The sequence below is a fragment of the Lissotriton vulgaris genome, chromosome 6 (assembly GCF_964263255.1).
Source record: "Lissotriton vulgaris chromosome 6, aLisVul1.2, whole genome shotgun sequence".
Taxonomy (NCBI): Eukaryota; Metazoa; Chordata; class Amphibia; order Caudata; family Salamandridae; genus Lissotriton; species Lissotriton vulgaris.
In genome coordinates this window covers 1901171023-1901198571 of record NC_141694.1, presented here as the reverse complement: position 1 = coordinate 1901198571, position 27549 = coordinate 1901171023, and the positions used below count along the sequence as shown (strand labels likewise).

At 43.9% G+C, this 27549-nt stretch overlaps 1 protein-coding gene across 4 annotated transcripts in view; it reads left to right on the top strand.

The window, feature by feature from the left end:
* The window catches only part of LOC147709846 (uncharacterized), a 113332-nt gene that overhangs the window by 58560 nt on the left and 27223 nt on the right, over positions 1–27549 (top strand). For 2 of the 4 annotated variants that reach the window (XM_086928298.1, XM_086928295.1), the window contains exons 4-7: positions 8052–8165; positions 13172–13285; positions 17750–17872; positions 20121–20234. In XM_086928298.1, coding sequence (XP_086784424.1) covers positions 8052–8165; positions 13172–13285; positions 17750–17872; positions 20121–20234 — 465 coding nt within the window. Of the gene's footprint in view, positions 1–8051; positions 8166–9238; positions 9440–13171; positions 13286–17749; positions 17873–20120; positions 20235–27549 lie in introns of all 4 variants that reach the window. The other 2 variants (XM_086928299.1, XM_086928297.1) reach the window with 2 other exon arrangements.

Sequence of the window (27549 nt, the reverse complement as noted above, 5' to 3'; positions counted from 1 at the left end):
GTCCTCATAATTACCATGTTGCCCCCCTTGTCAGCTTCCCTGATTGTTAGTTCCTTATTGTCACTCAATTCTTTAAGTGCTGTTCTTTCCCTGTGTGTCAGATTGTCTTTCTGCAAATGAGATGCTGTTTCTCTGAAATCATGCTTGTCTAGGTCAGCAGATACGAGTTTGTGGAATACGTCAATGCTATTGCCCGCAGTCAGTGTTGGTGTCCACTTTGATTTATCCTTAAGGTTGCTAGATATATTGTAATCTGTGTGTATATCTAGATCTCGCATTATCATGTCTATTGTGACAGCCTCATCTTCACAATCAGTAATGGACATCAATAATCTAGTGTTCTGAATATCCTCAATCGACTGTTCATTACATATCAATACACCAAGATTTGGTTGCAGATCTTTATTTATAGTCTTGTTCAAATCAAAATGTTTTTTTAGTTTAAGACGTCGAATAAATTTGAAAAGATCTATTTTCGTGGTACACAAATCTCCAACATTATTGGGACAAAAACTCATACCTTTCTGTAACACAGAAATCATATCTTTAGTCAAAACAGCATCACTTAAATTCATTACAGCAACATTATCTACTTTCTCTGAATCGCATTCCATGACCTGGTTCTCATTCCTGGTCGACCTGTATTTCCTCCCCCCTCTCCTGCCTCTCCTTGTTTTCCTGGCGTAGCCTGTCTGCGATTCTCTCTGTTCCCAGTGTTTATTCTTTTTATTTCCAATAAAAAATTATTGGTGTCATTATTGGTGTTACTAGCACCACCTAAGTCCTCCTGTTCACTTCCACTGGTGTGTGTTGTATTCAGTGATGTCGTACTGGAGCTAGCAGATCTATTCGCTCCTAAATTCTGAGGGACAGTTTTATTGATTAGATGGTCGTACTTCTTTGCGAAGGTGAATATTCGACCGCTGGTGTAATCTTTCTCATCCCTTTTTAATTTCCTACTCTTACGTTCCTTAAGGTCAGCAACATGACGTTGTAAGATATCTTTTAAAATTGCATAGTTTTTCTCGGTTGCCTCGGGTAGGTTTAAGTCTTTAATCTCTGACTCTAGATTCTCTATTTCTTTCTGGAGAAGGGTGACTTTTCTCTCACAGTTTATTATTAATATGTTCATTAATTTGTTAGAATTATCTGTGAGCTCCTTCTCCCAATCTAGAAGTAGGTCAGGCTCTAAATCCTCATAAGTGGGTATGATTTGTGATCTCAGGCCCCTGGGGATGCGCTTAACTTTGAAATATTGTTTTAAGGTGGCAGCATCCCACCACCTTGATAGCTCATTCATTCTAAGTCTTTCCAGTCTGATAAATTTCTGTTTTAAGCCTTCATTTCTTGATGATTGTCCTCCCTGCGCTGATGTGCTAGGGCCACGATTGTCTATATTATTGAAAAGATCCTCAGCTTCTTTATCTCTCTGATTTTTGTCATTACTAAAGGTATCCATCGTGATTCTAGGGCTGCCACCTATAGATACAGAGTCAAGTACAAGCAGTGGTTTGATATAGGTTATTTGGCGCCACTTAGAGAGTCTCACATTTGATCAAGTCCAAACGTTATATCTGACGGTGCTATAAGGTAGAAGGAACCACTTAATCCTTCCAAACGTGAGCATACGCCCCAAACAAACTGTAACACTCCTTAGCACACGTATATCATAGTACTGTTATATATAGGTGTTGCCACCCTTTGAAACAATCACAATACGTAGTTGTTATTAGTACATCAATATGTATTTATTCTTGATCACTGGAAGTTTTCCACACAGCCTTCCACACAGCCGACACGTGTTTCGTCTGAATTTTAATGTTAACGATAATTTTCAAATCAATAGTATAAACCCGGGGATCAACAAGGTATAATGAGTGGGACTCTTTACAAGCTTTAAAGATGTACTTAAAAGTATAGGCATGCCGGACCGTACAGTGTAAGAAAACCAATGATGAGAAGGAAGTTAAGATGAGCTACTTGCTGTAATGAAATCCTTTATTAATAACAATATAGACATTCAGATAAAATAGACAAACTTGCTGTATCAAATACGATGGTATCTATAATTAACATGAGCAAAGATTGGTAACAAAATAGATAGTATGAGGATTCTACTGGGGATATTTTAAAATCACCCTTAGTGACACTACAACCTTAAAATATATAAAATACCAGTCAATCTATGCACTACTAAGGATTATTTACGAATTAATAAGAGCTCTAACGGCAATGTTCCTTCCAGCCTTCCAATACAAACTGTGATTTGGAGCCATTTTGGACATCATAAGCTGAATATCAAACAACAGAAGACCCCCGTAGAACCCCCATGCGGGTTGGAATTATCACTGCATACTGAGTAAGTCAGCAACTGTTAATCAGTACCAAAACACGTTTTTGTGATAAATGATAAATATAAAATAATACTTAAACTATAAAAAAGCTGTACTTATTACTCCTACAGCTAAAAGAGAACAGATCTGGAAATAGGTATTTATGAATATGCACCATTCACATAATGTCATACCAGCGATGTATAAATCGCCTGCACTTGAAAATAAATATGAGCACTATAAGATCACTATATTTTCATAAAATCTTGACACATGGTGCTGGTTCAGGGTGTTTCAAGAACAAATATGCACGATGATCACAATGAGACACGGTATCAAATCACGCCTTAATAAGACTATCCGAGTACTGGATCTCTCCATTCCATACAGGTTCATAGACCTCTGTAAGTAACAGAGGTGCATTCTGTGTTATACAACAATAGAAGTGTATCTGAACACATTGTGATTTTATACTGGGAAAAATGCGTAACATCACCTATGTACTATGACAGCTTATCAAGGTGTGGGTTGCATCTTCTAAATGAGAAGAAATGTTGTATAATATGTTTCTCGAAACCCACTGAGTGGACACACTACTATAACTTATCCCGATGAGGGCCACATCTACAATCATCTATGATCATGTGACGTATGTTTATTATTAGAAACTATGACCAAAAGTATACATACAGATGGCAACATATTTTTGTTTTCTTTGTTTGAAATTCTGCAGCCTTGAAAAAGTCGTGGGTTACACTCCCAGTTACGACGAAACACGTGTCGGCTGTGTGGAAGGCTGTGTGGAAAACTTCCAGTGACCAAGAATAAATACATATTGATGTACTAATATCAACTACGTATTGTGATTGTTTCAAAGGGTGGCAACACTTATATATAACAGTACTATGATATACGTGTGCTAAGGAGTGTTACAGAATCCAGATTAGCCTCACCCCTACTATCCTGAATTGTTTTTTGTGCCCAGCTAGCTAACTGTTACTATGTGAACCTGGACAGGCCAATCCCTTCAGCAGTGACATATCTTCCGCAGATCACAAGCACCCTCCCAGGATGAGCTGCCCCCATCCTTTTATCCCAGTGTCTCTCAAAGGCCTTGCTAAACAATCCTGTAGACACTATATTGGTTCCAGGCGAATTCCAAATAGGGACAAAATCACTGTGATGTTTAGTAGAGGTGGCAGGATGGATGTCTCACCACTGCCTCAAACTAATTGAGAGTAAAACGGAGGTAATGATTGTGGGCAAGACACAAACCATCTGGTCATCGGCATGGCGGCCGGAATCTTTAGGCCAATTACCCACCCCAAAAGCAGAAGTAAAAAACCTTGGAATATTGTTTGATGACAAGCTGACTTTCGACATCCAGACCCGGAACGTGGCCGGTAAATGCTATGGGCCCATGAAAATACTTAGAAAGATCCTTTATCTTCTCCCTGCTACAGCAAGGAATACAATAGTACACGCAGTAATAACCTTCCAATTGGACTGTGGGAATTTCATGTGTTATACCTTGTAGCTACACAGAAAGGATTGGCCAAACTACAAAGAGTACAAAACGCGGCAGCTCGGTTCGTACTTAATCTACCAAAAAGAACAAACACAAATAAAGCATTGGTAGGACTACACTGGCTGCCAATAGAAAAAAGAGTTATGTCTAAGGCAATGTGCAACTGCCATCGCGTTCTTACACAGAACGGCCCAAGGTACCTTCAACCACTGCTAACCCAATATATCCCAGGATGAAATCTAAGATCCCTGGGGAAAGCCCTAGTGACGATACCAAGGATGCACAGAGCAAGAATGGGGGCCCGCTCCTTCAGATACCTGGCAGGAAAGACATGGAATATCCTACTGATGGCCCTAAGAATAGAGCCACGTGAAAGCAGATTCCGCAAGCAATTGAAAACCTGGCTATTCGCCTAAACAGACTAACAGCAATTCCCAGGTAGAACAATTATTCGTGCTAGGTTAGCAAGCGACGACATAACTTCTCATAACACGATCCGATGTCTCAGCACGGGGACACACCGTTGGTGTAACCAAGCGCTTTACAAATGGAATAAATAAATATGGAATCCCTAATGCTCGTCTGATTTGCACCCAAAGCCTGATCGCTGCGCTCGAAGACCTCAGTCTAACCTTTTTTAAAAATGTGGGATTTCCAAACTGATATGAAAAATACATTATCTCTCTGTTGCAAATTTTCGAACTTTGCTTTAAGCATGAGAACTATCTGTGAGTTATCAGTGTCATTAACAGACTTCTAAGATTCTTCAGCTGACAGGCCTATCAGTAAATTTGCAAGTCCACGCAACAATGCTTACCTTAATCGTTCTCCTGTGAAGTGTTTACCAAGCAATCATAACCCTCCCTCGAGGCCCCAATAAAACTACTCACTTCTCCATGCAATTTCCTAAACCTCTGTTTTCAAATATAAAGGAACCGCATTAAAAAGGAAAGTAAACTTGGGTAGTGCCGACTTCTTTATATTGTTAGATCTCCCTATAATAGTGACTGGAAGACTCATCCACCACTGCAACAGTCTTTTAGTGTCCGTCATGATTCTGTTAAAGTCAACTTGTTCCTTTTTGCCCACATCTTGCACTAGTTGTACACCAAGGTACCTTATTTCCTTCGTCGACAGGCGGTTATTGCCCTGGGTATTCCAAGCCATCAATTCAGTCTTTAGTGTGTTCACCAAATACCCCGAGACCTCTCAGAATTCCTCCATTAACTGCTGTATAATAGGATAGGAGTCTGCCAGATTGGAAGTGTGTACCATCAGGTCATCTGCGTATAACGCAACCTTCCTCTCCCATCCATTCCTTTGAAAGGTTCTCCCGCATCCTTTTTGCTAATGGCTCTATATAGAGGTTAAACAGCAGGGGCGATAAGGGCATCCCTGTCGGGTGCCTGTCCTTATTTTAACCAGTGTGGTCAATCTCCCATTCAAAGCAATCCTTGCCGTTGGCTCTCAGGTCGTTGTTCTTAAGGATTGAGCTCAAGTAAGACCCGATCACTCAAAGGCCTTAGCGGCGTCAAATGTTAAACTCGGCAATGGTATTTTCCATTCAGTTGCCCTATCCACTGCTCCCGCCAACCCATGTGCCGGCTCATGTAACTGTCGACCTCTAATAAAGCCCTGCTGGTCCACATGCACCAAACCATCAATCGCATCATCCCATCTCCTTGCCAAGATACATGAATCGCTCCTGTAGTCCCAGTTTAGCAAGGTGATCCGTCTCAAGGATTCACTGCGGTTTGGGTCCTTATTAGGTTTTAAAATCACATTAATTATGGCTTCGTCTCATGAGCACGGCAGAGTGGACCCTCCCGAAAAGATGTCAATCGTCAGTCTAACGAGGGCTGACAATATCTTATCCCCCAAGACAATATCCAGCTCATTTGAGAGGCCATCAGGGCCTGATGCCTTCCCCATTTTTAATTCACTCATTACCACCATCACCTCTTTCTGAGTAACCTCCTGATTCAAGTCAGTATTCAAGTCAGGCCAAAGCTTAGGGAGCGAGGCCTCCCTTAGCAAATTTTCTATTTGATCAACCAACACATTTTCAGGGCAATATGGCAGCTGGGTGAAGGAGCCAGCTGGGAGCTCTCCTCAAGGCCCTTGAGCACAGATGTGTAGTACTTGGGAGTGAAGCTAGGTGAAGGAGCCAGCTGGGAGCTCTCCTCAAGGCCCTTGAGCGCAGATGTGTAGTACTTGGGAGTGAAGCTAGGTGAAGGAGCCAGCTGGGAGCTCTCCTCGAGGACCTCTAGCACAGATGTGTAGTACTTGGGAGTGAAGCTAGGTGAGGGAGCCAATCCCTCCCCTGTCTTGATAAAGACCCGCCGCGACCACCAACTGGGGCTCCTTAGGGTCGAAACGTCGACGCTCAATGTTGGCCAAGATCACTCAAGGCACCTGCAAAGCCACCTCTTGTCTCCTTGGAGTATCAACTCAACACTCTGGCTTTTTTAACAATTCCCCTGTATAAATTGTATATATGTGTCACTGAATTCAATGCACTGATCACTGTGTTCACCAACAGTCACGTTTATCACATGTTTCTGTAACGGTCCCTCACGTATTGAAACTTGTGTCACCATGGAATGAAGGAATTCTTGTGTATGGTGATTTTTTTACTTTTCACTGAGATAAAAAAACTTGAACTTCAGTTGTTTTCAGAGAGGTTTATTAAATTCAGCATGTACTGAGCTAACACAGCCAATTTTAAAGCAATTGTTTGTTACCCAACAGAACCACTTTGTTCTTAACCACGCTCACCCAGGTTCTGAGCGACACAGGGTTACCCCATTTATGTTTAACAACAGATACATGGAGGCGAGCCTAGATCCACAAAGAGGCAAACAACGACCCGCCCAGAGGACTGACTCCCAGAACTCTTAACAGATGCATGGAGGCGCTCCTGGATGCATAAAGGGGCAAACTACTGGACTTAGCAGACATCGACCAGGAAAGGAAGGCAGTGATGGATCAGTTTGACAAAGCTGACTGTACCGACATCAGACTTGCCTCTAAACAACAGAAATCCTCAGATGACACAAAGCAATAAGGAAGCATGTATGTGCTGAAGCATAGTTGTTTGAGGTGACATGATGGGGAGATGGAATCATAATGGAGGGGGGTGAGGTTGTGGAACACCATTGCCACTGAAATCCAACGAAAAGAACAAATGATGGACGGAATCCTGAACAATGCAAACATTCACCCCCTGTCACAAAGATCTGTGTTTAATCCATCGTTCTTTTGCTCACCACATCACCCAAGTTTGGACCCAGCCATAGGCAAATCAGCCTTGACCCTGTTCCTCATGGGAAAAGTCCAGCTAGAACTGCCAAGCCAGGTTCTCCCTGGACCAGAAAGGAACAACTAATGGATGGAAAGCTGAACCATGCAAACATTCACCCCCAGTCACTGGGGTGGTGTGAGCAAAAGAATGATGGATTAAACCCAGATCTTTGTGACTGTGGCTGAATGTTTGCATTGTCCAGCACTCCGTCCATCAATTGTTTCTTTTATCGAAATCCACCAAGCATCATTCCTCTCGTCCTTCTGAACTTTTCCCTAAACCAAGACCTGGTCAGAGTGGACATCCTGATCAGCGGACAGTCAGAAGAGTATCACCCTTGGACCCATTCGTTCCTTGGATCTAGTGCTCCCCCTCATGCAGCCAGTACCCTCTCGCTCATCACAGCATCTCGCTGTGTACCCTGCCACCTCCCCCACCCCTTGGCCATCGTCCTTTGCCAGCTATGTGCCCACATTGCCAAGTGACATGACAGCCCAGCTGCTCATTCTTCACCCTACACGCTATCCAATGCTCAGTGGAGTGGTGCATCCAACACAGGAGTCTGTGTTTGACCCCATGGTCCCAGCGTTGAATCCTGGTGGAGCCACCAAGCCTTGTTCCTGACCAGGGTCCATAAAATGAGTACGACTGGAAATAGTACCAAGTATTGCAGAAAACGGTCTAGAAGCGCCTCGTCAACAGGTCTTGTCATAATGAGTAGATGGCTGACTCCACGTCAGTCGAGGAAGTAGCCAGACTTTGTGAATGTTTTTGATTGACTGTCTCTGGAATGTGCAATGTATAGCTCTTCACAATAACCATAAAACTGGAATGTCTTATTTAGTGTGATTTTAGAATATAATGTTTTGCTGTCCTCTCCCCCAAGGTTATGGAATTGTTAATTCTGAAATCCTCATCAGGACTGAGAAAGGGGGGGATCTCTACATCACTGATCACCGATTTCAAGGAAAAGAGGACGGCAATTTGAGGCCGAAGACAAGTAAGTAGGGGACATGTCCGAGTTTGAGTGCTTTCTTCACATACAAGAAAAATCAACAAAATCTGCTTGTCCTGAATAGATCAAAGACCAAAATAACTTTACTAGGGGTGGCACCAAAATTTAATCTTCTTCTTGATGGGCATGCTGCCTTAGGGGCACCATCCTCGTGCTCCCCACAGTGGCAATTGCAGTAAAATATCTAGTACTCTGGAAATTTGGTGATTGAAGGATAGATCTTGATTTTTCCAAAGTTCCAGGTCTATCGTGTTAAGATAATTCTGCTCGTCATCATAGTGCCAATCTTCTCTTCAGCTCCGCTTGCGGCTGACAAGCGAGTGGCATTTAATGGTTGGATTTGAGCGTAGCTTTCAATATGATGTCTCATTTCATTCCGTCAGACCGTTTCGAAGCCTCTCGTATCATAGGTCTGGCTCTGAGGTGGCTGATCTCCTTTTTAAAGGACCATACCTTTCAGGTCTTTTTGAACAAAGTGAGATCAAACATTTTAGCTTTAACCTCTGGAGTTCCTCGGGGCTCTATTTTGAGCCAGCTACTTTTTAATATATATGTTCGCCCTTTGGCCGACATTGCTGAGAAGTCAGGTTTGACTATTTCTTCCTATGCCGACGATACTCAGGTTGTTTTCTCCCCCTTTGTTGCTGCCCAGCACCAAGAACCTTCTCTGCTGCAGCTTGGTTTGAGGAATGTTTCTTTGTGGCTGACCAGTAACGCTCTGGAGCTAAATAGCACAGAAACCAAGGTGCTTATTCTGGGTATTAACCTGGAGCTTTGGGGAATTAAACATTGGCCTGATATTCTGGGCCCTGTGCCTGCCTCTGTCCTTAAAGTAAAAAAACCTGGGATTTATTACTGACAAAAAGCGTCCCCTTAAGCCTCAGGTCACCAGGGTAGCGGCATCTTTCTTTGCTGCCCTTAAATGGATCAAAAAAATCCTCTGGCTTATCCCACCCCCAGCTCAGAGAACGGTTCGGCAGGCTTTGGTGATATCCAGGCTAGGCTACAGCAATGGGCTGTACCTGGGCACTGATGAAGCCTCAATACTTCGCTTAAAGGTCATTCAAAATGCTGCTGCTCGTCTTCCTCGACATCTGCCCAGATATGCTTCTGCATCCCCGCTGCTCCACAAAATCCACAGGCTTGGTGTTAACAAGCGTATTGAGTTCAAGATCTTGCGCCAGATGTTTCGTGCCAAATGTGGCCTTGCCCCTTCTTGCATTCAAAATTTGGTTACACCTTATGTTCCAGCTCGACAGGTGAGATCCTCCAGCCTCTCACTGTTTTCAGTTCCCAGATTTCAACTTGTCCGTATGAGGGGTCGTTCCTTTGCCTGACTTAGCCCCAGGCTTTGGAATTCTCTTCCAATTGCCCTTGGAGACTGTCATTTCCTGCTATCTTTCCGTAAAAGCTTAAAGACGCTTCTGTTTGGTGACACGGCTTGATCTGTGTTCCCTTTTTGCCTGCTGTTTAATTTGGTCCTGCTTCCACATGCTTCAGCGCCGGGAGACCTTGTTTGGTAGCTGCGCGCTTTACAACTGCATAAATAAATAAACACTTGGTTACAGCCACACTTGAACAGTTTTATAATGTATGGGCTGAAACTTAGAACATAATCCTATCATGATATAGCCCAACACCAACCTATCCCTGTGGGAGAAAGAATAACATTTAAGAACAAGCGGTAAACCCTAACTTAACAGCTTTTGAGAGCATCTATGCTAGGATCCATAGAACCGTTACGCAACAAAGAACGATCCTAGCAGTCTGATCAGTTACAAGAAACTTGTACTGATCACAGTATGTACCCTCTCGAGCTATGTACTTGTACGTAGTCTTCTAACATGTACTGTACCTGTACGTAACCTACTAACATGTACTGTACCTGTGCGTTACCTTCTTACATGTACTGTACCTGTGAATAACCTTCTAGCCTGTCCTTTACCTGTACGTAACCTTCTAACATGTACTGTACCTGTGCGTAACCTTCTAACATGTACTGTACCTGTGCCTAACCTTCTAACATGTTCTGCACCTGTGCATAACCTTCTAACATGTACTGCACCTGTGCGTAACCTTCTAACATGTCCTATACCTGTACATAACCTTCTAACATGTCCTTTACCTGTACGTAACCTTCTAACATGTACTGAACCTGTGCGTAACCTTCTAACATGTCCTTTACCTGTACGTAACCTTCTAACATGTCCTTTACCTGTACGTAACTTTCTGACATGTCCTTTACCTGCATGTAACCTTCTAACATGTACTGCACCTGTACGTGACCTTCTAACATGTCCTTCACCTGTACGTGACCTTCTAACATGTCCTTTACCTGTACGCAACTTTCTAACATGTCCTTTACCTGTACGTAACTTTCTAACATGTACTGTACCTGTATGTAACCTTCTAACATGTAATTTACCTGTACGTAACCTTCTAACATGTCCTCTACCTGAACGTAACCTTCTAACATATCCTTTATCTGTACGTAACCTTCTAACATGTCCTTTACCTGTATGTAACCTTCTAACATCTACTGCACCTGTACGTGACCTTCTAACATGTCCTTTACCTGTATGTGACCTTCTAACATGTCCTTTACCTGTACGCAACTTTATAACATGTCCTTTACCTGTACATAACCTTCCAACATGTCATTTACCTGTACCTAACCTTCTGACATGTACTGTACCTGTACGTAACCTTCTAACATGTCATTTACCTGTACGTAACCTTCTAACATGTACTGTACCTGTACGTAACCTTCTAACATGTCATTTACCTCTACGTAACCTTCTAACATGTCCTCTACCTGTACGTAACCTTCTAACATTTCCTTTATCTGTACGTAACCTTCTAACATGTCCTTTATCTGTACGTAACCTTCTAGCATGTCCTCTACCTGTACGTAACCTTCTAACATGTACTGACTACTATATATATCCTCACGGTCTATGCAACGTACATTCCGTGGTAGTACTAATTGTGGGTTATGTAAAGTCTTCAGATACCCAGCGGTCATGTTCGCGCTATATAAGTCTCTCAAAATAAAATGAAAGAATACATAAAATAAGATCCTTTTGGCGACCTGTAAAGGAAACTAGGATGAAGGAGCCACGTATTTCAGTGAACCTTTCTGCAACGTTTATTGTCCAGCACGTAGATTGCCCCCCCTCCAGAGGAAGGACCCACACCTCTGAGGTCTGGTAAGAGTTTACAACAGATTCAGAGGGGCTCAGTTTGTGCGGTTAGGGCCACACATACTGCTTCTCTTTATGAATGTAGAACCTCAGTGTGCAATAATGACACCATTCCATACTGTACTGTAATTCAGAGCTTCCCATGCATATTCATATGTGTATTGTAACACAAGTGCCCTATGAAAGCCAGGCTTCTGTAAGGACTCTGCTATGTGACTAAATATGTGGAAGAGGATGTCTAGCTGATTGTACTGCCTGAATGAAGCGATGTGCATACTGTGCTGCACCGAGAACTGGTCCAACTCCTCGTGCTGTCTGATGTGATCTGGGAAGGCCAGGATACCTATGTGGGGTGCCTCCTTTAGGGGTGCGGCTTGAGTGGGGATGTGCGGTAGATGTTGTTGTGAGCTTCCATGCCAAGATTTGTAGGGACCATTTTTTCAGTGTAAATGTCGGGGAGGCAGCAGTGTTTAATTTGAGCTGGTGGTTGCCGGTGGGGCCACCAGCACTCAGTTTTGGGGACCTGCCCTTATTTGTTCCTCATCAGATACTGACTCAGAGCAAGATAGGGAAAAACAAACACAGGGGAAAGAAGGAGGAATAGAAGGTAGAAAAACTGTCCCAAAGGGGGAAGCAGGAAGCTGCATGACAGAGGTAAAGGGGCAGAGAGTGTGGTAGGAATGAAAGAGGCATGAGGTGGACTCAAGGCGACGGATTCAGCGTGTGGATATATTTACAAACACCGGCCACAGGCTTCTGAACAGCGCTTTGGGCTCCAGCACTTGTTCTTTCACAAACGAAGCACTGGGAGGAAGAGAGTTAACAGGTGATCTGGACCCTGTGGGGCAGTGCAGTTGTGTCCATGGGTAGAGCAGGGGACGGATGTCCTGGCTGGTGGAGGGTAAGTCAGCCTAGTCAAGAGCAGAGCTGCTCTCCTCTGAAGATGGAGGGTTGTGCAGCAGGAGTGGGTGGATACAGTGGGTTGGTAGTCCTGGATTAGGTTTCTTGTCTGTCTGGTGCAGGGAAGAAGCTTCTGGCACAAAGTTCAAATATTAATTAGCTGATTTGTTACATATCCCTAGGTGGGTACCAAGCATGCACCTGGACTCAATTCCTCAGTGAGGAACTAGAGCAGCTAAGACGATCCGAGGAGCAGGAAGCTGGTTCGGATGGCACAAATGGTGCGAAGGGCCAGTGTTAGTGCCACAGACTCCCATGTCTGCTATTCTGGCTCGTGAGTCCATCCCGTCCACCGGGCTGGTCGAAAGGCACATTCCACCTTGTACAAATAATTCCTACGGTCACTCACCTTACCTAGGTCTGTCTTTCCTCTACTCTCTCATGAGAGATTACTTGAGTTAAGGCTCCCATCTCATAGCCCACAGATGCCAAAAATCTCCTGCACACACCTGCAAAGGACAGTTCACCTGATGTCTTACTGAAGACTTCATGAGCATCTGATTTTCCTTTTTCTGTGTATGTTTAACTGGTGTTCAGGAAGAGCTTGAAAGCAAAAGTCATTCCTCAGAGAAACTTTATCAGCTGGAACTGAGCTCAATCCGTTCAGCATTAAGTGGAAAAGTACAGTATTATTATAGTTATTATCGTTATTGTTATCTTTATTGTTATCATAACTGCCATTATTGTTATTATCTCTGTTGGTATTATTAGCTTGTAAATTGATTTTAAGATCCATGCCAGAGACTTTCAAGTACATCTCTGGGCCCATTTTCAAATGCTAGAGAGTTCTTTCCCATTTAAACTAATGTGAAGTGATTGCAATTGCAGCAAATTCCGCGTCCAACCCAGACCTTTTATTTTGGTTGAAGAAAGAATCCCAATCCCCCATCAGGAGCCCCTTGGACCGCACGGGAAGAGAGGACGGGGACAGTGTGGATGCCGGTAAGACTAACTTTCCTAGAAACATCAACCTTCAGTAAGCGATTGGTGTGTGATTGGCAATGTGGTGGGCTGTTTGATGAGTGAGTGAAGTGGTTGAAAGGTTGGTGCGTGAGCTGGTTGGAAGGTTAGTGAGTGAGCTGGTTGGAAGGTTAGTGAGTGAGCTGGTTGGAATGTTAGTGAGTTGGTTTGAAGGTTAGTGAGTGAGGTGATTGGAAGGTTAGTGAGTGAGGTGATTGGAAGATTAGTGAGTGAGGTGGTTGGAAGGTTAGTGAGTGAGCTGGTTGGAAGGTTAGTGAGTGAGCTGGTTGGAATGTTAGTGAGTTGGTTGGAAGGTAAGTGAGTGAGGTGATTGGAAGGTTAGTGAGTGAGGTGGTTGGAAGGTTAGTGAGTGAGCTGGTTGGAAGGTTAGTGAGTGAGCTGGTTGGAATGTTAGTGAGTTGGTTGGAAGGTAAGTGAGTGAGGTGATTGGAAGGTTAGTGAGTGAGGTGATTGGAAGATTAGTGAGTGAGGTGGTTGGATGGTTAGTGAGTGAGCTGGTCGGAAGGTTAGTGAGTTGGTTGGAAGGTTAGTGAGTGAGGTGGTTGGAAGGTTAGTGAGTGAGCTGGTTGGAAGGTTAGTGAGTGAGCTGGCTGGAAGGTTAGTGAGTGAGCTGGTTGGAAGGTTAGTGAGTGAGATGTTGTAATGTTAGTGAGTTGGTTGGAAGGTTAGTGAGTGAGCTGGTTGGAAGGTTAGTGAGTTGGTTGGAAGGTTAGTGAGTGAGGTGATTGGAAGGTTAGTGAGTGAGGTGGTTGGAAGGTTAGTGAGTGAGGTGATTGGAAGATTAGTGAGTGAGCCAGTTGGAAGGTTAGTGTGTGAGCTGGTTGGAAGGTTAGTGAGTAAGGTGATTGGAAGGTTAGTGAGTAAGGTGGTTGCACCGGTAGTGAGTGAGGAGCTTTGCAGGTTAGTGAATGGGGTAGATGGAAGGTTATTTTTTTCTTTTTCATTTCATTTAAAACCATTAAAGCATTCCAGCACATATCACAAAACAAAGTCAGTATTAACAGTAGATGCATGATCAAACCAACTATACCCACCTAGATATTTTCATTCTTTTAGAAATGTTTTTATGCATGCTGTTAGCTTTGTTATTAACCTTGTTATTTTTTTTGGGTGTCCCTTTTATGGTAATATGCCGAAACAAAGAGTATGAAACATAACCTAGCTATTTAATGGTCATTTTGCACTGCTCATAAATATCAGCTTGTACAATCCTAGTACATATAAAAAGCAGGTCATTAGTTAAAGCGATAAAAGCTATAAAACACTTTAAAACATTTCACAGTTCCATGCCAACTTACATGTTTATTTTTATGTCAGATAAAGTATGCTTATCATGATTTTATGTTGATAAAACATAAAAGTAGGACTAGACCACAATTGGATAATGAACAGTTAACCTACACTCGAAGCGCACAGTAACCAATATACAAGATTAGGAGCATCAAAGCACACGTCTATTGTTGGCTGAGATGTGTGAGTTTCTGCTGTTTATTCCGTATTAGTAGGAGCAATAACTTGCTAAAATTCAAAACCTTGAGTGTGCATATCAGTATGCGTGGGAAACAGCCATCACATTGCATGCGTTACAATGCATGTGTTTACAACGCAGTCGTTGCAACGACTGCGATGTTACATTGTAGTACCATTATAAAGCAAGTCGGTACAACGACTTGCTGTAGGGGGTGCTCTAAACTAAGGAATAGTGTAATTTATTATTCCAACACCTTCCCTACTGTTACATACACTGGAGATGGAATAGGAAACTATCCTATTCCTAAATTCAGCACACCTCGTACAGCAAGTCGTTGTAATGACTTGTGTTGTAATGATACTGCGATGGAACAATGCGATTGTTGTAACGACCGCATTGTAATTGGGATGTAAACACCTATATTTGTTATGCGCAAGTGATAAGCTCTTTGCGATGTTCAATGGGCATGGATTCCAATTTTTGGGGTGGGCCTTTGACCTCGATATCCACATCCAGCCGAAGAACTTAGCAATTGCAACAGCAATTATTAAACAGGGATCAGTTCTCAAATTTCTGAGTGCATTAGCGCTACTTCTAGTCCCCACATTTTTAAAGAGGGGTTTAAGCTTTTTCTGCGGGGGAGACACGTAGCTGGGGCGAACAAAAAGGACATGGGCAACTGTTTCTCAGTAAGATTTGCAACCAGGACACATTGCGCCCCTATCAGCAGCCCCAGACAGCAGCCCAAGAACTTGTAAAAGCTCTGAGGGGCAATGTTCCAACTCTGAATTGGAAATACACCTGTCTGGTGGTACCATGATGGTATCCCACTATGGTTCCAGGAGTCTGCAGCATTTAGAATCTTAGAACCTGTCTGTCAAAGACATACTCTGGACCGCATGTGCCTCACTTCGAAAGATCCATGACAATAGTTTGACTTAATTACATCAGGGAATGACATGGGTTTAAAGGATGGATTGTCCCTGAGCCCCCTCAGGTCTATGTCGATAAGCAGTGCTTTCATCTGTTGTAACCATGTTATCTTGTGAAACTGGTCTACCACTAAGCCATTTTTCAAAGCCCTTACACAGTGGACCACAGCCTTCTCCAATGTAAAAGTGGGCACAATCTTTCTTGAAGAGCAACTTCCTTGCGTGGTGTAGCTCACTGGTTAGAGGCGGCAGACCCGGAAGCAGAGGACGGCCCGGGACCAGGGTTCAATTCCCGGACGCGGCAAGGTTGTGGACCAGGGTCAAAAACTTGCTGTGTGTAACAGTGCTGAGAATTATCCTGTCTGACCCGCAGACTTATGCTGATTGATTGGGCAAACGCTGGGCCATAATTAAATGCTCCCTATGGACTTCTTGTCGTACTGAAGATACACTCGCATGGAAGCTTATTTATCAGTCCTCGAATTGCGTCATGTGGACTTGTGACTTATTTAACAAATTTTAACATACTGCACCTGCCGTTCAAAACTTGAATGGTCTGCTTTTAATATTGTTACTGAAAACGTTCAAACCACTGTTTGTCCTGATGATGACAGCATAGTCACCCAGCGGTTGAAACGCCGTCGACGCATTCTGTGGCCACAAACTGTGAAAGACACATTATATTTGTTTTTGTTGTCTCTCTTATATATGTAATGTTTGTATGTTAGCCACATGTTTGGTAATATGAATTAGGTTGTCTTAGTTTTGACAACACTTTTTTATGAGCGTTCATTTGATTTGTAATGTGTTTTATTCGAAATTATCTGTTTAATAAACTATGAGTATTTTTTGTAATGGGTTTTGAAACATAGGCTTCTTTCTTCCTTCTTTTCTTTCACTTGAACGAAATTTTTGTATGAATTTGTAGTTTGCTATTGAAACTGTGTACCTGAACCTTTTGTTAGGTTTTACTATTATCTGTCCCTGGTTCAGGGGTTTTGGAAAGCCTCTGTCGTTGTTAATGATCACTGGTTAGAGGTGGCAGACCCGGAAGCAGAGGACGGCCCGTGACCAGGGTTCAATTCCCGGACGCGGCAAGGTTGTGGACCAGGGTCAGCGGACTCAAAAATTCTCGCCTCGGTGCCTACTCTAAACAGGGTTCACACTCGGCAACTCTGGGCATTAGCTTGCCTCTTCTCCACAACGGCCCCCCACATACGCCGGGGATGCCTGGTTTCACCCTGGAGATACCCAGTAGGGTCCATCTCACAGGGAAAGCCAGGACGGGTTCCCCAGCGGTCTACAGGACGGAGATACCCCATGTGGGGTGATTCATTCGCTTTACAAGACAAGACATGATCATCATTTTTCCGCTCAAATCTAGCATTAAAGGTTTCGGCTCTGCACTAACAGGGAGGCGAGTTAGATTTCTGAGAAACGTATTCTCAGCAGTAGTTAATGCAATCCCCATAATTCTGAACCATACAGGGCAGTGCCCGAAGTCTTCGCATCATACATTTGTTGGGCTGGGCCTGTTGGTTTGGTGTGTGAACATCTGTGTTCCTTCAAAATGACCCCACTAATCTGCCTAAATTTCAAGGAAATTGTGTCCACTTGAGATTTCCAAGCCATATCAGACATCAAAGTAACGCCTAGAAGGAGACGCTGCTGGTAATCCCTTATTTATTCCAGAGGTGGTTACACTATCCCAACTTGTTTCTGATTATTCTTTGGTTAAACAAAAAAGATCTCCACCTGATTTCCCAGGTTGCACATGTGCTTTCTGAGTATCATGAAATAAAAGATTTGATCAAGAAATTTCTGTCAATTGTAAAAGAGTCATGTTCATTCAGCTTTCTTTGGCTGTAACAATGGTTACTTTTTTATTATATTTTGGTGACCATCCATTTGTTCATTAGAGTAAAGTAGAGGTTTTACAACATTTTATTGAGATTTGTTTCTTTTGTAATTGAGGTTGATGATAACCTTGGTTTGCATTCCAGCAAAGTGTTGTCCTTATAGTTACAGCTTATCCTATCGCCCGCCGTGACTCCGCATATCGTCAGAAGAAAGAAAAGGATTCACCCCTCGTGAACCACTGGGATTCTAAGGAAACCGAGGATAGGAGGAGTGATCAGAACTCTGGTGAGTACATCTTAGAAACATCAGCATATTATTGTAGCTTGTCGCATAGTGATTTGACCAGGTAAGGTATGGATTGGCTGGTTACTTAGTTGATTGCTTTATTACTGAGGGGGTTGGCTATTAGTAAGTGGATTGTAGTGTGGGTGAAAGGATTATTGATTGGGACAGCTGATCGATCGATGGGATGGCAGGGTAGTTAGTAGATGAGACTGATAGTGAGTGGGATGGACTATTTGTGAATGGTGGATGATTGATGAGGAGATTGGGTTGACCTCGAGTTGAATGCTGATCCGTTGATGGGATGGGAAGTTAGTTTAAGAGTTGGACTGTTGGTGAAAGGGTTGGATTGTTGCTGAGGGTGTTGGACTGTTGATGATGGGAGTTGAATTGTTGGTCAGTTTCTTCTTTGTAAGTGGATTGGGTTATTGGTGAGGCAGTTGGGTAATCGGTTGGTTGTGTGGCTAGTTAGAGTGGTGACTTCGTGAGTGGGTTGGATTGTTGATGGCAGTGTTAGACTATTGGTGAGTGGGATAGTTGATAGGTTAGTGGCAAACTATTGGAGTGGGTCTTATGGTTTATGAATATTGTTGTGACTGAGAAGACTGATAGGTTAACAGGATGGCTGGTCAGGTAGTGGATTGAACTGTTGGGGAATTGGTTGGATTTTTAGTGATTTCTGTTGCTTTTGCAAGCTTGATTGTTAAAAGGTTACAACCTTGTTTGTGCTACACTTTGCATCTGTTATAAATTGATTGTGACGCAACCTAAATAATGCTGCATTTATAGAATTTATAATAACTCCCATTCACTATAGCTGAAACGCTTTCGGTGGTGTGGTTAATACACAGTGTTATTTCTCTGAACTGAAAAGGAAAAACAATATTGTAAAGCGATCAACAAAACTCTTAGGGATATCCACTTCTCCGGGACCTGCAGTAAGTGTTTTCACGTCTCTGCTTGAAGTGTTCCTGACGAGGGGCTCAGGGTGCACACCGTATTGTGGCCTGTAGTAGCCCACGGCTCACTGGGAATAGAGTTTTTTGTGACCACTTTACAATTTATTTTTTACTCTTCAGTACTGATTGTCATTACCACAGTGATTAGTAGAAGTGATTGAATATAGGTCCTGATGAATGCCCCCACATCTTAGATAAGGGTATTTTAAAGGCAGAAACATGTTGACCAAATAAAAAAGCATTGTCCGGTCGGATAAACTCCCTGAGCACTCGCTTTTGCGTAGTTTTAATCTTAACCCCAACATGAAAGCATCCAAAGAGCTCCTCCTAATGAGTTTGAGGGTTGTAGACCACACCATGACTTTTTGCTGCAGTGTGAGGAGAAACCCTATGATGAAGCATGCCACCGTTAGTGGGAGGGTTTCGTCCGAATAATAATAAGGGATAATAGTCCCTTTACATCTTAGGTTTCATATAAATCCTTTAGCTTATTCAGATCTGGGCATTTTGCTGTGCTTTGTATTTGTGGTTTGGGAGCAAATACTTGCTGGCCTTTAAATCTACCCTGGCTCTTTTTTGTGTTTGAGGGATACAACACTTCCCCAGTCCCAAGACCTTTTGTACCTGTCCTGGGAGCAAGTTCACTCCCTATTTGCACGTTTTTTCTGACTGGCAGAAGCTGGAGAGAAAAATGCAGATTTAGCTTCCAGGGACTTCAGGGAGGTCAAAGGTAACTTTTTCAAAGTTACTGTTCCGTAAAAGTTTCTAAAAGTTACTTTTCTGTAATATCTAGAAAGCAATCTGACTTCACCAGGGCTTGACTTTCCTTGGTTGAGCCTGATATTGAGAGGTATTTTCTGGACCCATCAACTAAATGAATTGTAGTTGTTGCGTTTGGTTTCTTGGAGGCAGGCGCGTGTTCACTCTTTAAGGAATCATGGGATCAAGCACTTTCCAGAAATATTCCCACTTCTGACCCATATTTTGTCTCAGGCAGACATGCAGCAACATACAAAACTCAGCTGAGAATGTGCAGAAATCTAAGGCCTCTTTGATTTGCCTGTAGATCGTGTGCAGAATATATACATTTCTGTTGCATATTTAGAATATTTTCATTGACATTGACATTTTATACGGTTCATTTACAACAAATGTTTTATTGAAAAGTGCTTACAAGTTGGGTACAGTTAGTAACAAAACGTTATTTTAGAAATCTGTTAAAATATTTGTCGGAGCGGCCATAGTTACAAGAGTTTGATGACCAACGGCGTGATCTCACTTTATCTTCACAGAGGGTTCATTTGACAGTCTTGGACTGCATATAGTTGTCAAGCAAGAAAAGCAGGCTTGCCAGATCGACCCCTCGGAGGCTGAAGATGACCAAACCACAGACCACACCTTCCAAGGTGAGGACACCGATTTAACCTCTTTAATGGTGACGGGTAGGTTGGGTGGTTGGTAAGGTGAGGACAACTGTTTAATCTCTTTAATGGTGACGGGTAGGTTGGCTGGTTGGTAGGGGCGCCCTATGTAAGACTAGGCGACACTGCTAGTGATGGCTTTTCGTGGAGTCACCTGAAACCCTCATGTGTTACTGCTAGGATGACGCGAGGGGTATCATTGGACGTTTTCTGGTTGCTGCCCCAAAATTATGGAACACGCTCCCCCAATCCATTAGATCCAGCCCAAATCTCCTGTCATTTAGAAAACAGCTGAAAACCTGGTTGTTTAACCTCTAAGAGCAAGAAGCCAAGCATAGGAGAGTCCTCAATAGTACAGCGCCGAGACGCCTGCGGGCATTTGTTCGCGCTCTATTAAATGTCAAAAATAAATAAATAAATAAATTGGGAATAAGAGGAGTTCTCAGATACAGACTGTGCTTCATCTGTGAGCTGCAGGTCTGTCTGAGCCTCTCCCAGCTGTAGCTGAGACAGTGGTCAAAGCCGCTCCCAGGAGGCGAGCACTTCACGCACCTCTGAGACTTCTGTTAGACGGGAAGGGCTACTACATTCTAAGGCCACATTGGTTTGGGAAGTCACATGTCTGACCTTCCAGTTGAATTAAACTGGATAGCGGTTACATAAAGTGTAGAAACCTCCCAACAGACACGACTTTGGGCCAAATCATCAGGTTAAACTCCCCATTCTTGACATTGCAGCACTTAATAGAGTATGCATATCTACATATGGAGCTGTTCTTAAGTGCTGTCGGCTCTACTTTTTCTACAATTCACCAAAACTCTTGTCTGGTTGATTGAGATTACTTTTGCTGATCGGTCATTAGGGCATTGGGACTTGACGAACAATTATTATTTTCTGTCATTTCTTTCTCACTTTATTATGCCACATCTTCACTGTTTGTAGCTGTTTTAGGTCCTGCCTTTCTGGTAGCTAGCTGAAAGTCACAAAATCCTTCATAAATCAGTACATTTTAAAGGCGAGCATAGTTAACATATCTTAATTGTTTTGATTTCCTTAGGGTAGGATTTACATTTCTCCATCATGTCCTGATTCCCTCTGTACCAGAGTTGGAGGCCCTGTCTGCCTCACACTGCTGACCCACAGGCCCTGACACACCCTTGGCACAGGGTACTGTTGGTACAGGCCCTGACACACCCTTGGCACAGTGTACTCTTGGGACCAGCCCTGGCACACCCTTGGCACAGAGCACTCTTGGGACCAGCCCTCTCCCCTCCTGTAGATCCATGGCTCATGCAACGCACTACACTACAGCACGTGTGCGATTACCTGCCACATGTGGCTGACAGTGCTACACATGGGAATACATAGTTTTGTGACTGTTAATTATTTAATTATGTTTTTGACAATGTACCTGCATGTCGCGCCTGTTTCAATTCTCGACAGCTTGAAGCATCCCGTCGAGCATGCACCGCCCCCCCTGCCTTTTGCTTCTCATAAGATGGCGATTCTCTTCAGATCCATTGATTTGTGTCCTGCTCTTCCGCCTGTATGTTCATGTTTCCATGTACTTCACTCGAGGCACCACCTGTATTGACATGGGCGACTGTCGTAATTTGTTATATGGATGTATCAAGAAAACTCAATAAAAACATGTGAAGAAAAACTGCTGAACCACCTCAAACCTGTCCTGAGTTTGATTCAGATAGCAGCTCCCTTACAATTGAAACTCAGGATCAGGCATTCCATAGAAAGCTGCAGAATGAAAACCCTACTTCTCTACCCCAGTGTGAGTCCCATTTCGTAGGAGTAACATTTCAATCTTCTATATCTAAAGAATAAACCACAGGCTTCTATATATTTTACAAGTAATAGCATTAAGAAAGGTGACATACTTTCTTCCATCTTCCACATACTGTGCTGCAGTGTTACTCCTCAAGCTCCCCGCTCAGCGCCGTTTTAGACTTTTTTCAAGTGTTGGGATGAAAAGCGCTGGAGCGACCAAGTCCAAGGCGACCTCTCGTGCGGTTCCATGTATGAACTGGAGCTGAAAACTGTACACCTAAAAGAGCCACCCCCAACAAGAGGAATTAAAGTCATATTCAGTGGAAATACTAACCTCCAAAGCTTCATATTGGGGAGAATTATTTTTTCAATAAATAACTGGAAAGAGCTTTTCAGAACAATTCAGGTGCCACTCATCCTTAGAGGGGTTATATCATCTGTGACAAAATGTTTAACTTTATCTCTCTCAAAAATGTTTTGTTAATCAGGAATAACCTAACTGGAATTGTGGCTGGATTTGAGCATAACAAATTGTGTGCTTTGAGTTTACTTTAATTGGTTGGAAATTGGCATTGGTGAGCTGTCATTCATCTGCCATCCTTCCTAAAGTCCGAGCTAGCCATCCAGGCTAACACATGCCTCACCAGTCACCAACAGGTGCATTGTAAGCCGGGTAGAAATCCAAGAAGGCAATGATGCCGAGAGGATACTGGAGCCAGGTTTATTGAGGGGCCAGGTACGAGTGCAAAGAAGCACATGAAATGGAAGTAGTGAATAGCCTTAGGAGACACTGCTGTCCTGCAAGAAATCCATCCAGACCCACTGGACAACAGTGGATCCTCAGGCATAACAGAAAGCTGTGTAACTTACTTACCTTTGGTAACACCTTATCTGGTAGAGACCTGATCTAGCCGAAGATTTCTGGATGTTGAATTATCCCCAGGCGCCAGACTGGAACCGGAAAGTTTTGTACCGCGGTACCTCTGCGCTTCAGTGGAGGGCATTGAGCAACTCTGTAGCGACGTCCTCTGAATGTGATGTCGTCAGAGTCCATATAAGCCCTCCCCTGACGCACTGACATCTGTTTCTTTTTGTACTTTTTTTGTTTTTAGTCCTCATCACGCAAAGGTTCGAGAAATAGTGTTGTAGCAAAAGTAGCCACTTAAAGAGAGCTTTTCTTGTTGGTCTGTACTTTCCATGGCCCTTCCCCTGCCCTTGGATCATTGTATAACCTACGTGGGGGTATCCTCACGGCTTATTAAGCATCTCTTTCGGAGCTTGCCCACTCATTTCATAGGTGGAAACTCTGTAACCGATACCCAAAACTAATATTGCGCTTAATCATTGGACTCAAAGGGTTGCCGAGTCATGTTTTGTTACAATCTCTCTGCCCAGTACTGTTCCCAGTTATTCCAAAACTCCAATCTTTTGCTATGTGTCCCAGCTCTATCCGTTAGATTGATACTAATAATTGAATTCAACCATTCTTCTACTGTAGGGGGGAGGGAATTAACCCACTTTATACAGATCTCACGTCTGGCAGCTAAAGCCAGCAGAAATAACAGATTCCTTTGTCTTGTGTTAAGACTTGGTCCCCCACTATCGTCTAATTTCACCCCAAGTACTATCAATTGGGTGCTTACCTGTATTTTTTGATGGAGGACATCAGAGAGGATCTTACCTACATTCTCCCAGTGGGTCTGGAGGTGCAGGCACTGCCAAAACACATGGATGTCATCAACTCTCTCTTCTCCGCATTTAGAGCAGCTCCTTACTCTCCCTTTGTTCATTTACGACACCCTCTCGGGTGTCCAGTATGTGCAGAGTAAATAGGAAGTTCTTTTTCACTGGTGTGGATTTGATAACATCCCCACATGCAGCCGCAGATACTTGCCATGACGTTGATGCATCCTGCGACGGCAGCACCTTCCCCATATCGCATTAGGTAATGGGAATTCCTCTCGTCCTTCATCGATAAGCGCCCAGTACCAATAGGCTACTTCTTTCTTCTCAAAGTCCCTAGGAGCTTCGCCTCTAGTACTGTATTTCCCATCCCGTCTTTTCCTAGGGATCTAGCACAGCTTATTAACTGATAGTACTTGAATTTAGACAAACCCTTGTTTGTTAGGTCTACTAGTCGATCCCAGTCAGTGTTATTAGGTCCAATTTATATTTGTCCCCATTTCACTATTCCGTTTTCTCTCAGCGGGACTGATAGTGCACCTTTAAACATTCAGGCTTACCAGGCGAATCCCAGATGGGGGCGTTGTGACAATAGTAGGGAATCTTCCACAGACGTCTTATCTGAACCCACAATCTAATGGCTGCTCCCAAAATTTTTAATTTAATCTTCTTGAAGAATTTCATGTGGCCAAATTTATATAAAAAGTGGTCACCTTCCGGACCTGTCATTGCTTGCATAAAGATTGGAAAAAAGTTGAATTTTTTTAAAGAGTATGCTAATGTTCTTAAAATGGAACGCCCTGTAGTACTTGTGAGAAGTTGGCCTGATATATGATGTCTCCAATTCTGGGGGCACCTTGTATCAGTCCAAACAACCCTTATGGTGTCTGGTTGTAAGTCAACCTTATTAGACAAGCTATCTTAATGGTAGCATAGACTAACCAGCCTTAAAGGCTTAACTTAAGAGGTCGTGTTAAGCGAGCTGTTTTACCAATCACAATCCTGTAATATCAAATGAAAGGACACCAAACAAGTTATATATTATAAAAATATATGTTTTTATTACTAGAATAATCCTCTGTAGTCTTTAGGGGTGCAGAGGCACACGCGTTTAAACAAAAGCACAGTTAAACATATAAAAGTTGCACAATTTGGATGAGGCCCAGGGGCCACGCAAACCATATATTAAAAAAGTGGTATAAGAGATACCAATCGAACAGTGGTTAGGCCTAGGGCCTAGGGAATCGCTGGGAGCAGGCGGGACTAGCAATACTGAAGTCGGGAAAAGCCTGCGGGATTCGGGTGCAGCGCTTAAAGCACTCACATGCACCAATGCAATGTCAATGGTGCGTAAAAGTTATAAAGTTACTGTTAAAGGAGACTTCCGCTTAACCTAGAAGGACGAAACTTTAGACACATACACTAGAGGTGTGTATCAGTGTAGGAACACCGGTGTTACTGAGTTACCTCACCCACAGGAAGCGGGTGCACAGGTGCGAAGTAGTGTCGGGTTTTGTCTCGCAGGTTGATGGTGCTTGGAGCTGAAGATGCTGCAGGCGTCGAGAAGAGAAGTGTCCGGTGTGATCCAAGGGTGGATCGAAGATAAAGATGATCTGAAAGCAGAGGGGACAGAGTCTGGGTCACTCAGCAGTGACCAGGGTTGAACCAGGAAGGAACCAGGCAATGTCGGGCGCTTTCAGGTCGCTGTTGTGAAGCTTCTCTCCGCTGCCAAGTGGACTCTGGGGCACTGAGGATGTCCAGGAGTGGGTCACGAGCTGTCCCACCAAGGCTCTCGCTGTCGGCGGCGTCGGCTTCCGGATTGGAGCAAACAACCCTTGGCAAACGCAACCCACGCAGGATTCAAAGATGGCTTAACACTCAGGCCAGGAGGGTCAGATCGGGTGCTCCTTTTCAGGGGAGCGAGTGCAAGTCTGGAGCAACCAGACTCACAAGTCAGATTTCAAAGTTCGTCGGCACAGGGGCCACAAGTCAACGGGCAAGTGACCGGGCCAACGCGTTGAGCCAAAAGATGCAGAAGGGCCCCACGCAGCACTCAGTGAGTGTAGAGGGGTGAGCTTCGGTGCAAGAGAAGCTCAGGGCTGGGGCTTCTCAAACCCCAATGCACAACTTCGAGGGTGCCTCGGGAGCTGCACGGTCAGCGCCTCGTGGTCTTTTGCAAGATGGCGGGCCCCACGCTTCAGGTCGCCTCCACGGGTCTCAGCTCTGCAGGGACTGTGGATCGGGCTGTTAGAAGGCAGGCACGCTGGGTCTTGTCAAACTCTGTCGCTCGAGTTCCGGCGGTAACTGCAACAAAGCAAACGTCGAGGTGCTGGATGGTGCCTGTTTGCACAGGGTGGTCACTCCTTGACCACAAGGGAGATTCTTCAGTCTTTTACGTCGAGTAGGATGTCGAAGGGTCCAGAGTTTCGTTGCATAAGTTTCAGTCAGGATAATCTGAATGCTTGGGCATTGCTCCCACTCTTATACCAATCTGGTGGGCTGGATTACCTGCTAGGTCCCTCCTATGGGTGGGACCCAGGAAGGGGGTGGTTACACCCCTTTCCCTTTGTCCAGGGTCGCGCTGGGACTGGGGCTGGTGTGCCCCAGAACCGGTTTGACCGGATTATGCAAGGGGAAGCCTTGTGCTCCCCAGGCACTGTCTGGTTTCTTTCAAACCTCCCTGCTACAATCCACTATCTCCTGTCTGGGGTGGTGTGACACCTCCCTGTGACAGGAAACCCTTTGTCCAGGCCTCCACGGCTGAGTTTCGGTCAGCAGCAGGAGGTCAGACTCGTGTCTGTGGCAGAAGCGTCCATTTTGTGATGCTGAGGCTCTTTTAAAAATCAACCGCGTTTCAGTAAAGTAACATGTCTTCTCCCTTTAGAAGGGTGGAATTCTATCCCCGTCGACAGGATTGTCGAGGGGATAGTATTCCAAATCGTATGACACCTTACACGACATGTTTTGATAAAGCCAAACCAAAGTTAGCACATAACCGCGATGGATTATAATGCACTTAAGAGTATATGGTATGGCATTATCCCGGAACAGCTTAGGGTGTTGTTCCCGACCGCTGCAGACAGGCTCAGCTCATGCTCGAGCACCATCTCACGTTAAACCAAGCACTCAGCCTCCAGGATTGATCAGGCCTGCCATAGGAGTGACTTATAGGTTTATATGTGCCCAGTTATAGGTTTAGATATAGGTATACTATATCTAAGCAAGAGGTGACTACACCAACTTGCCCCAGCTGAGTGATCAGCCAGTTGTGTCAATTTAAGAACCAGCCAGGGGTGGCAAAAGCTATGCTGCAGCCCCTGGTAGGCCTTGGATGCACCTATGCCCTTGGCAACTATAGTGCACTATATAGGGGCTGACAAGGTGTCCAGTACCAATTTGGTTATGCACCTAGGGTGCATGGAATCCATTTTAAGGAGAGAGCAGATAGCCTGGGGCCCTGATGAGCAGGGGACAAGGCCAACTAAGTCGAAAACCAGCTTAAACACAAGGCAAAAAAATCTGGGGTAACCATAGTCAGGTGTCCACCTTCCTACAGTACTGTATCCCTCCATGTTCCTGTTTCCTTCTTAGCTTCGTCCATGAGATTCTAGCTCCCTTGGAGGCCCAAATAAAGCTGTAGATTTCACCTTGCATTTTTTGCAATCCCATCTTTTTAAAACTCTAATGGTATCGAGTTAAACAAGTACATGAATTTGGGCAAGATTATCATCTTGACTAGGTTAGAGCGACCTATAAATGATAGAGGGAGACATCTCCATGCATTAAGCAGTTTTTTGGCCTCTGATTGAATTTTATTAAAGTTATTTGAGTAATC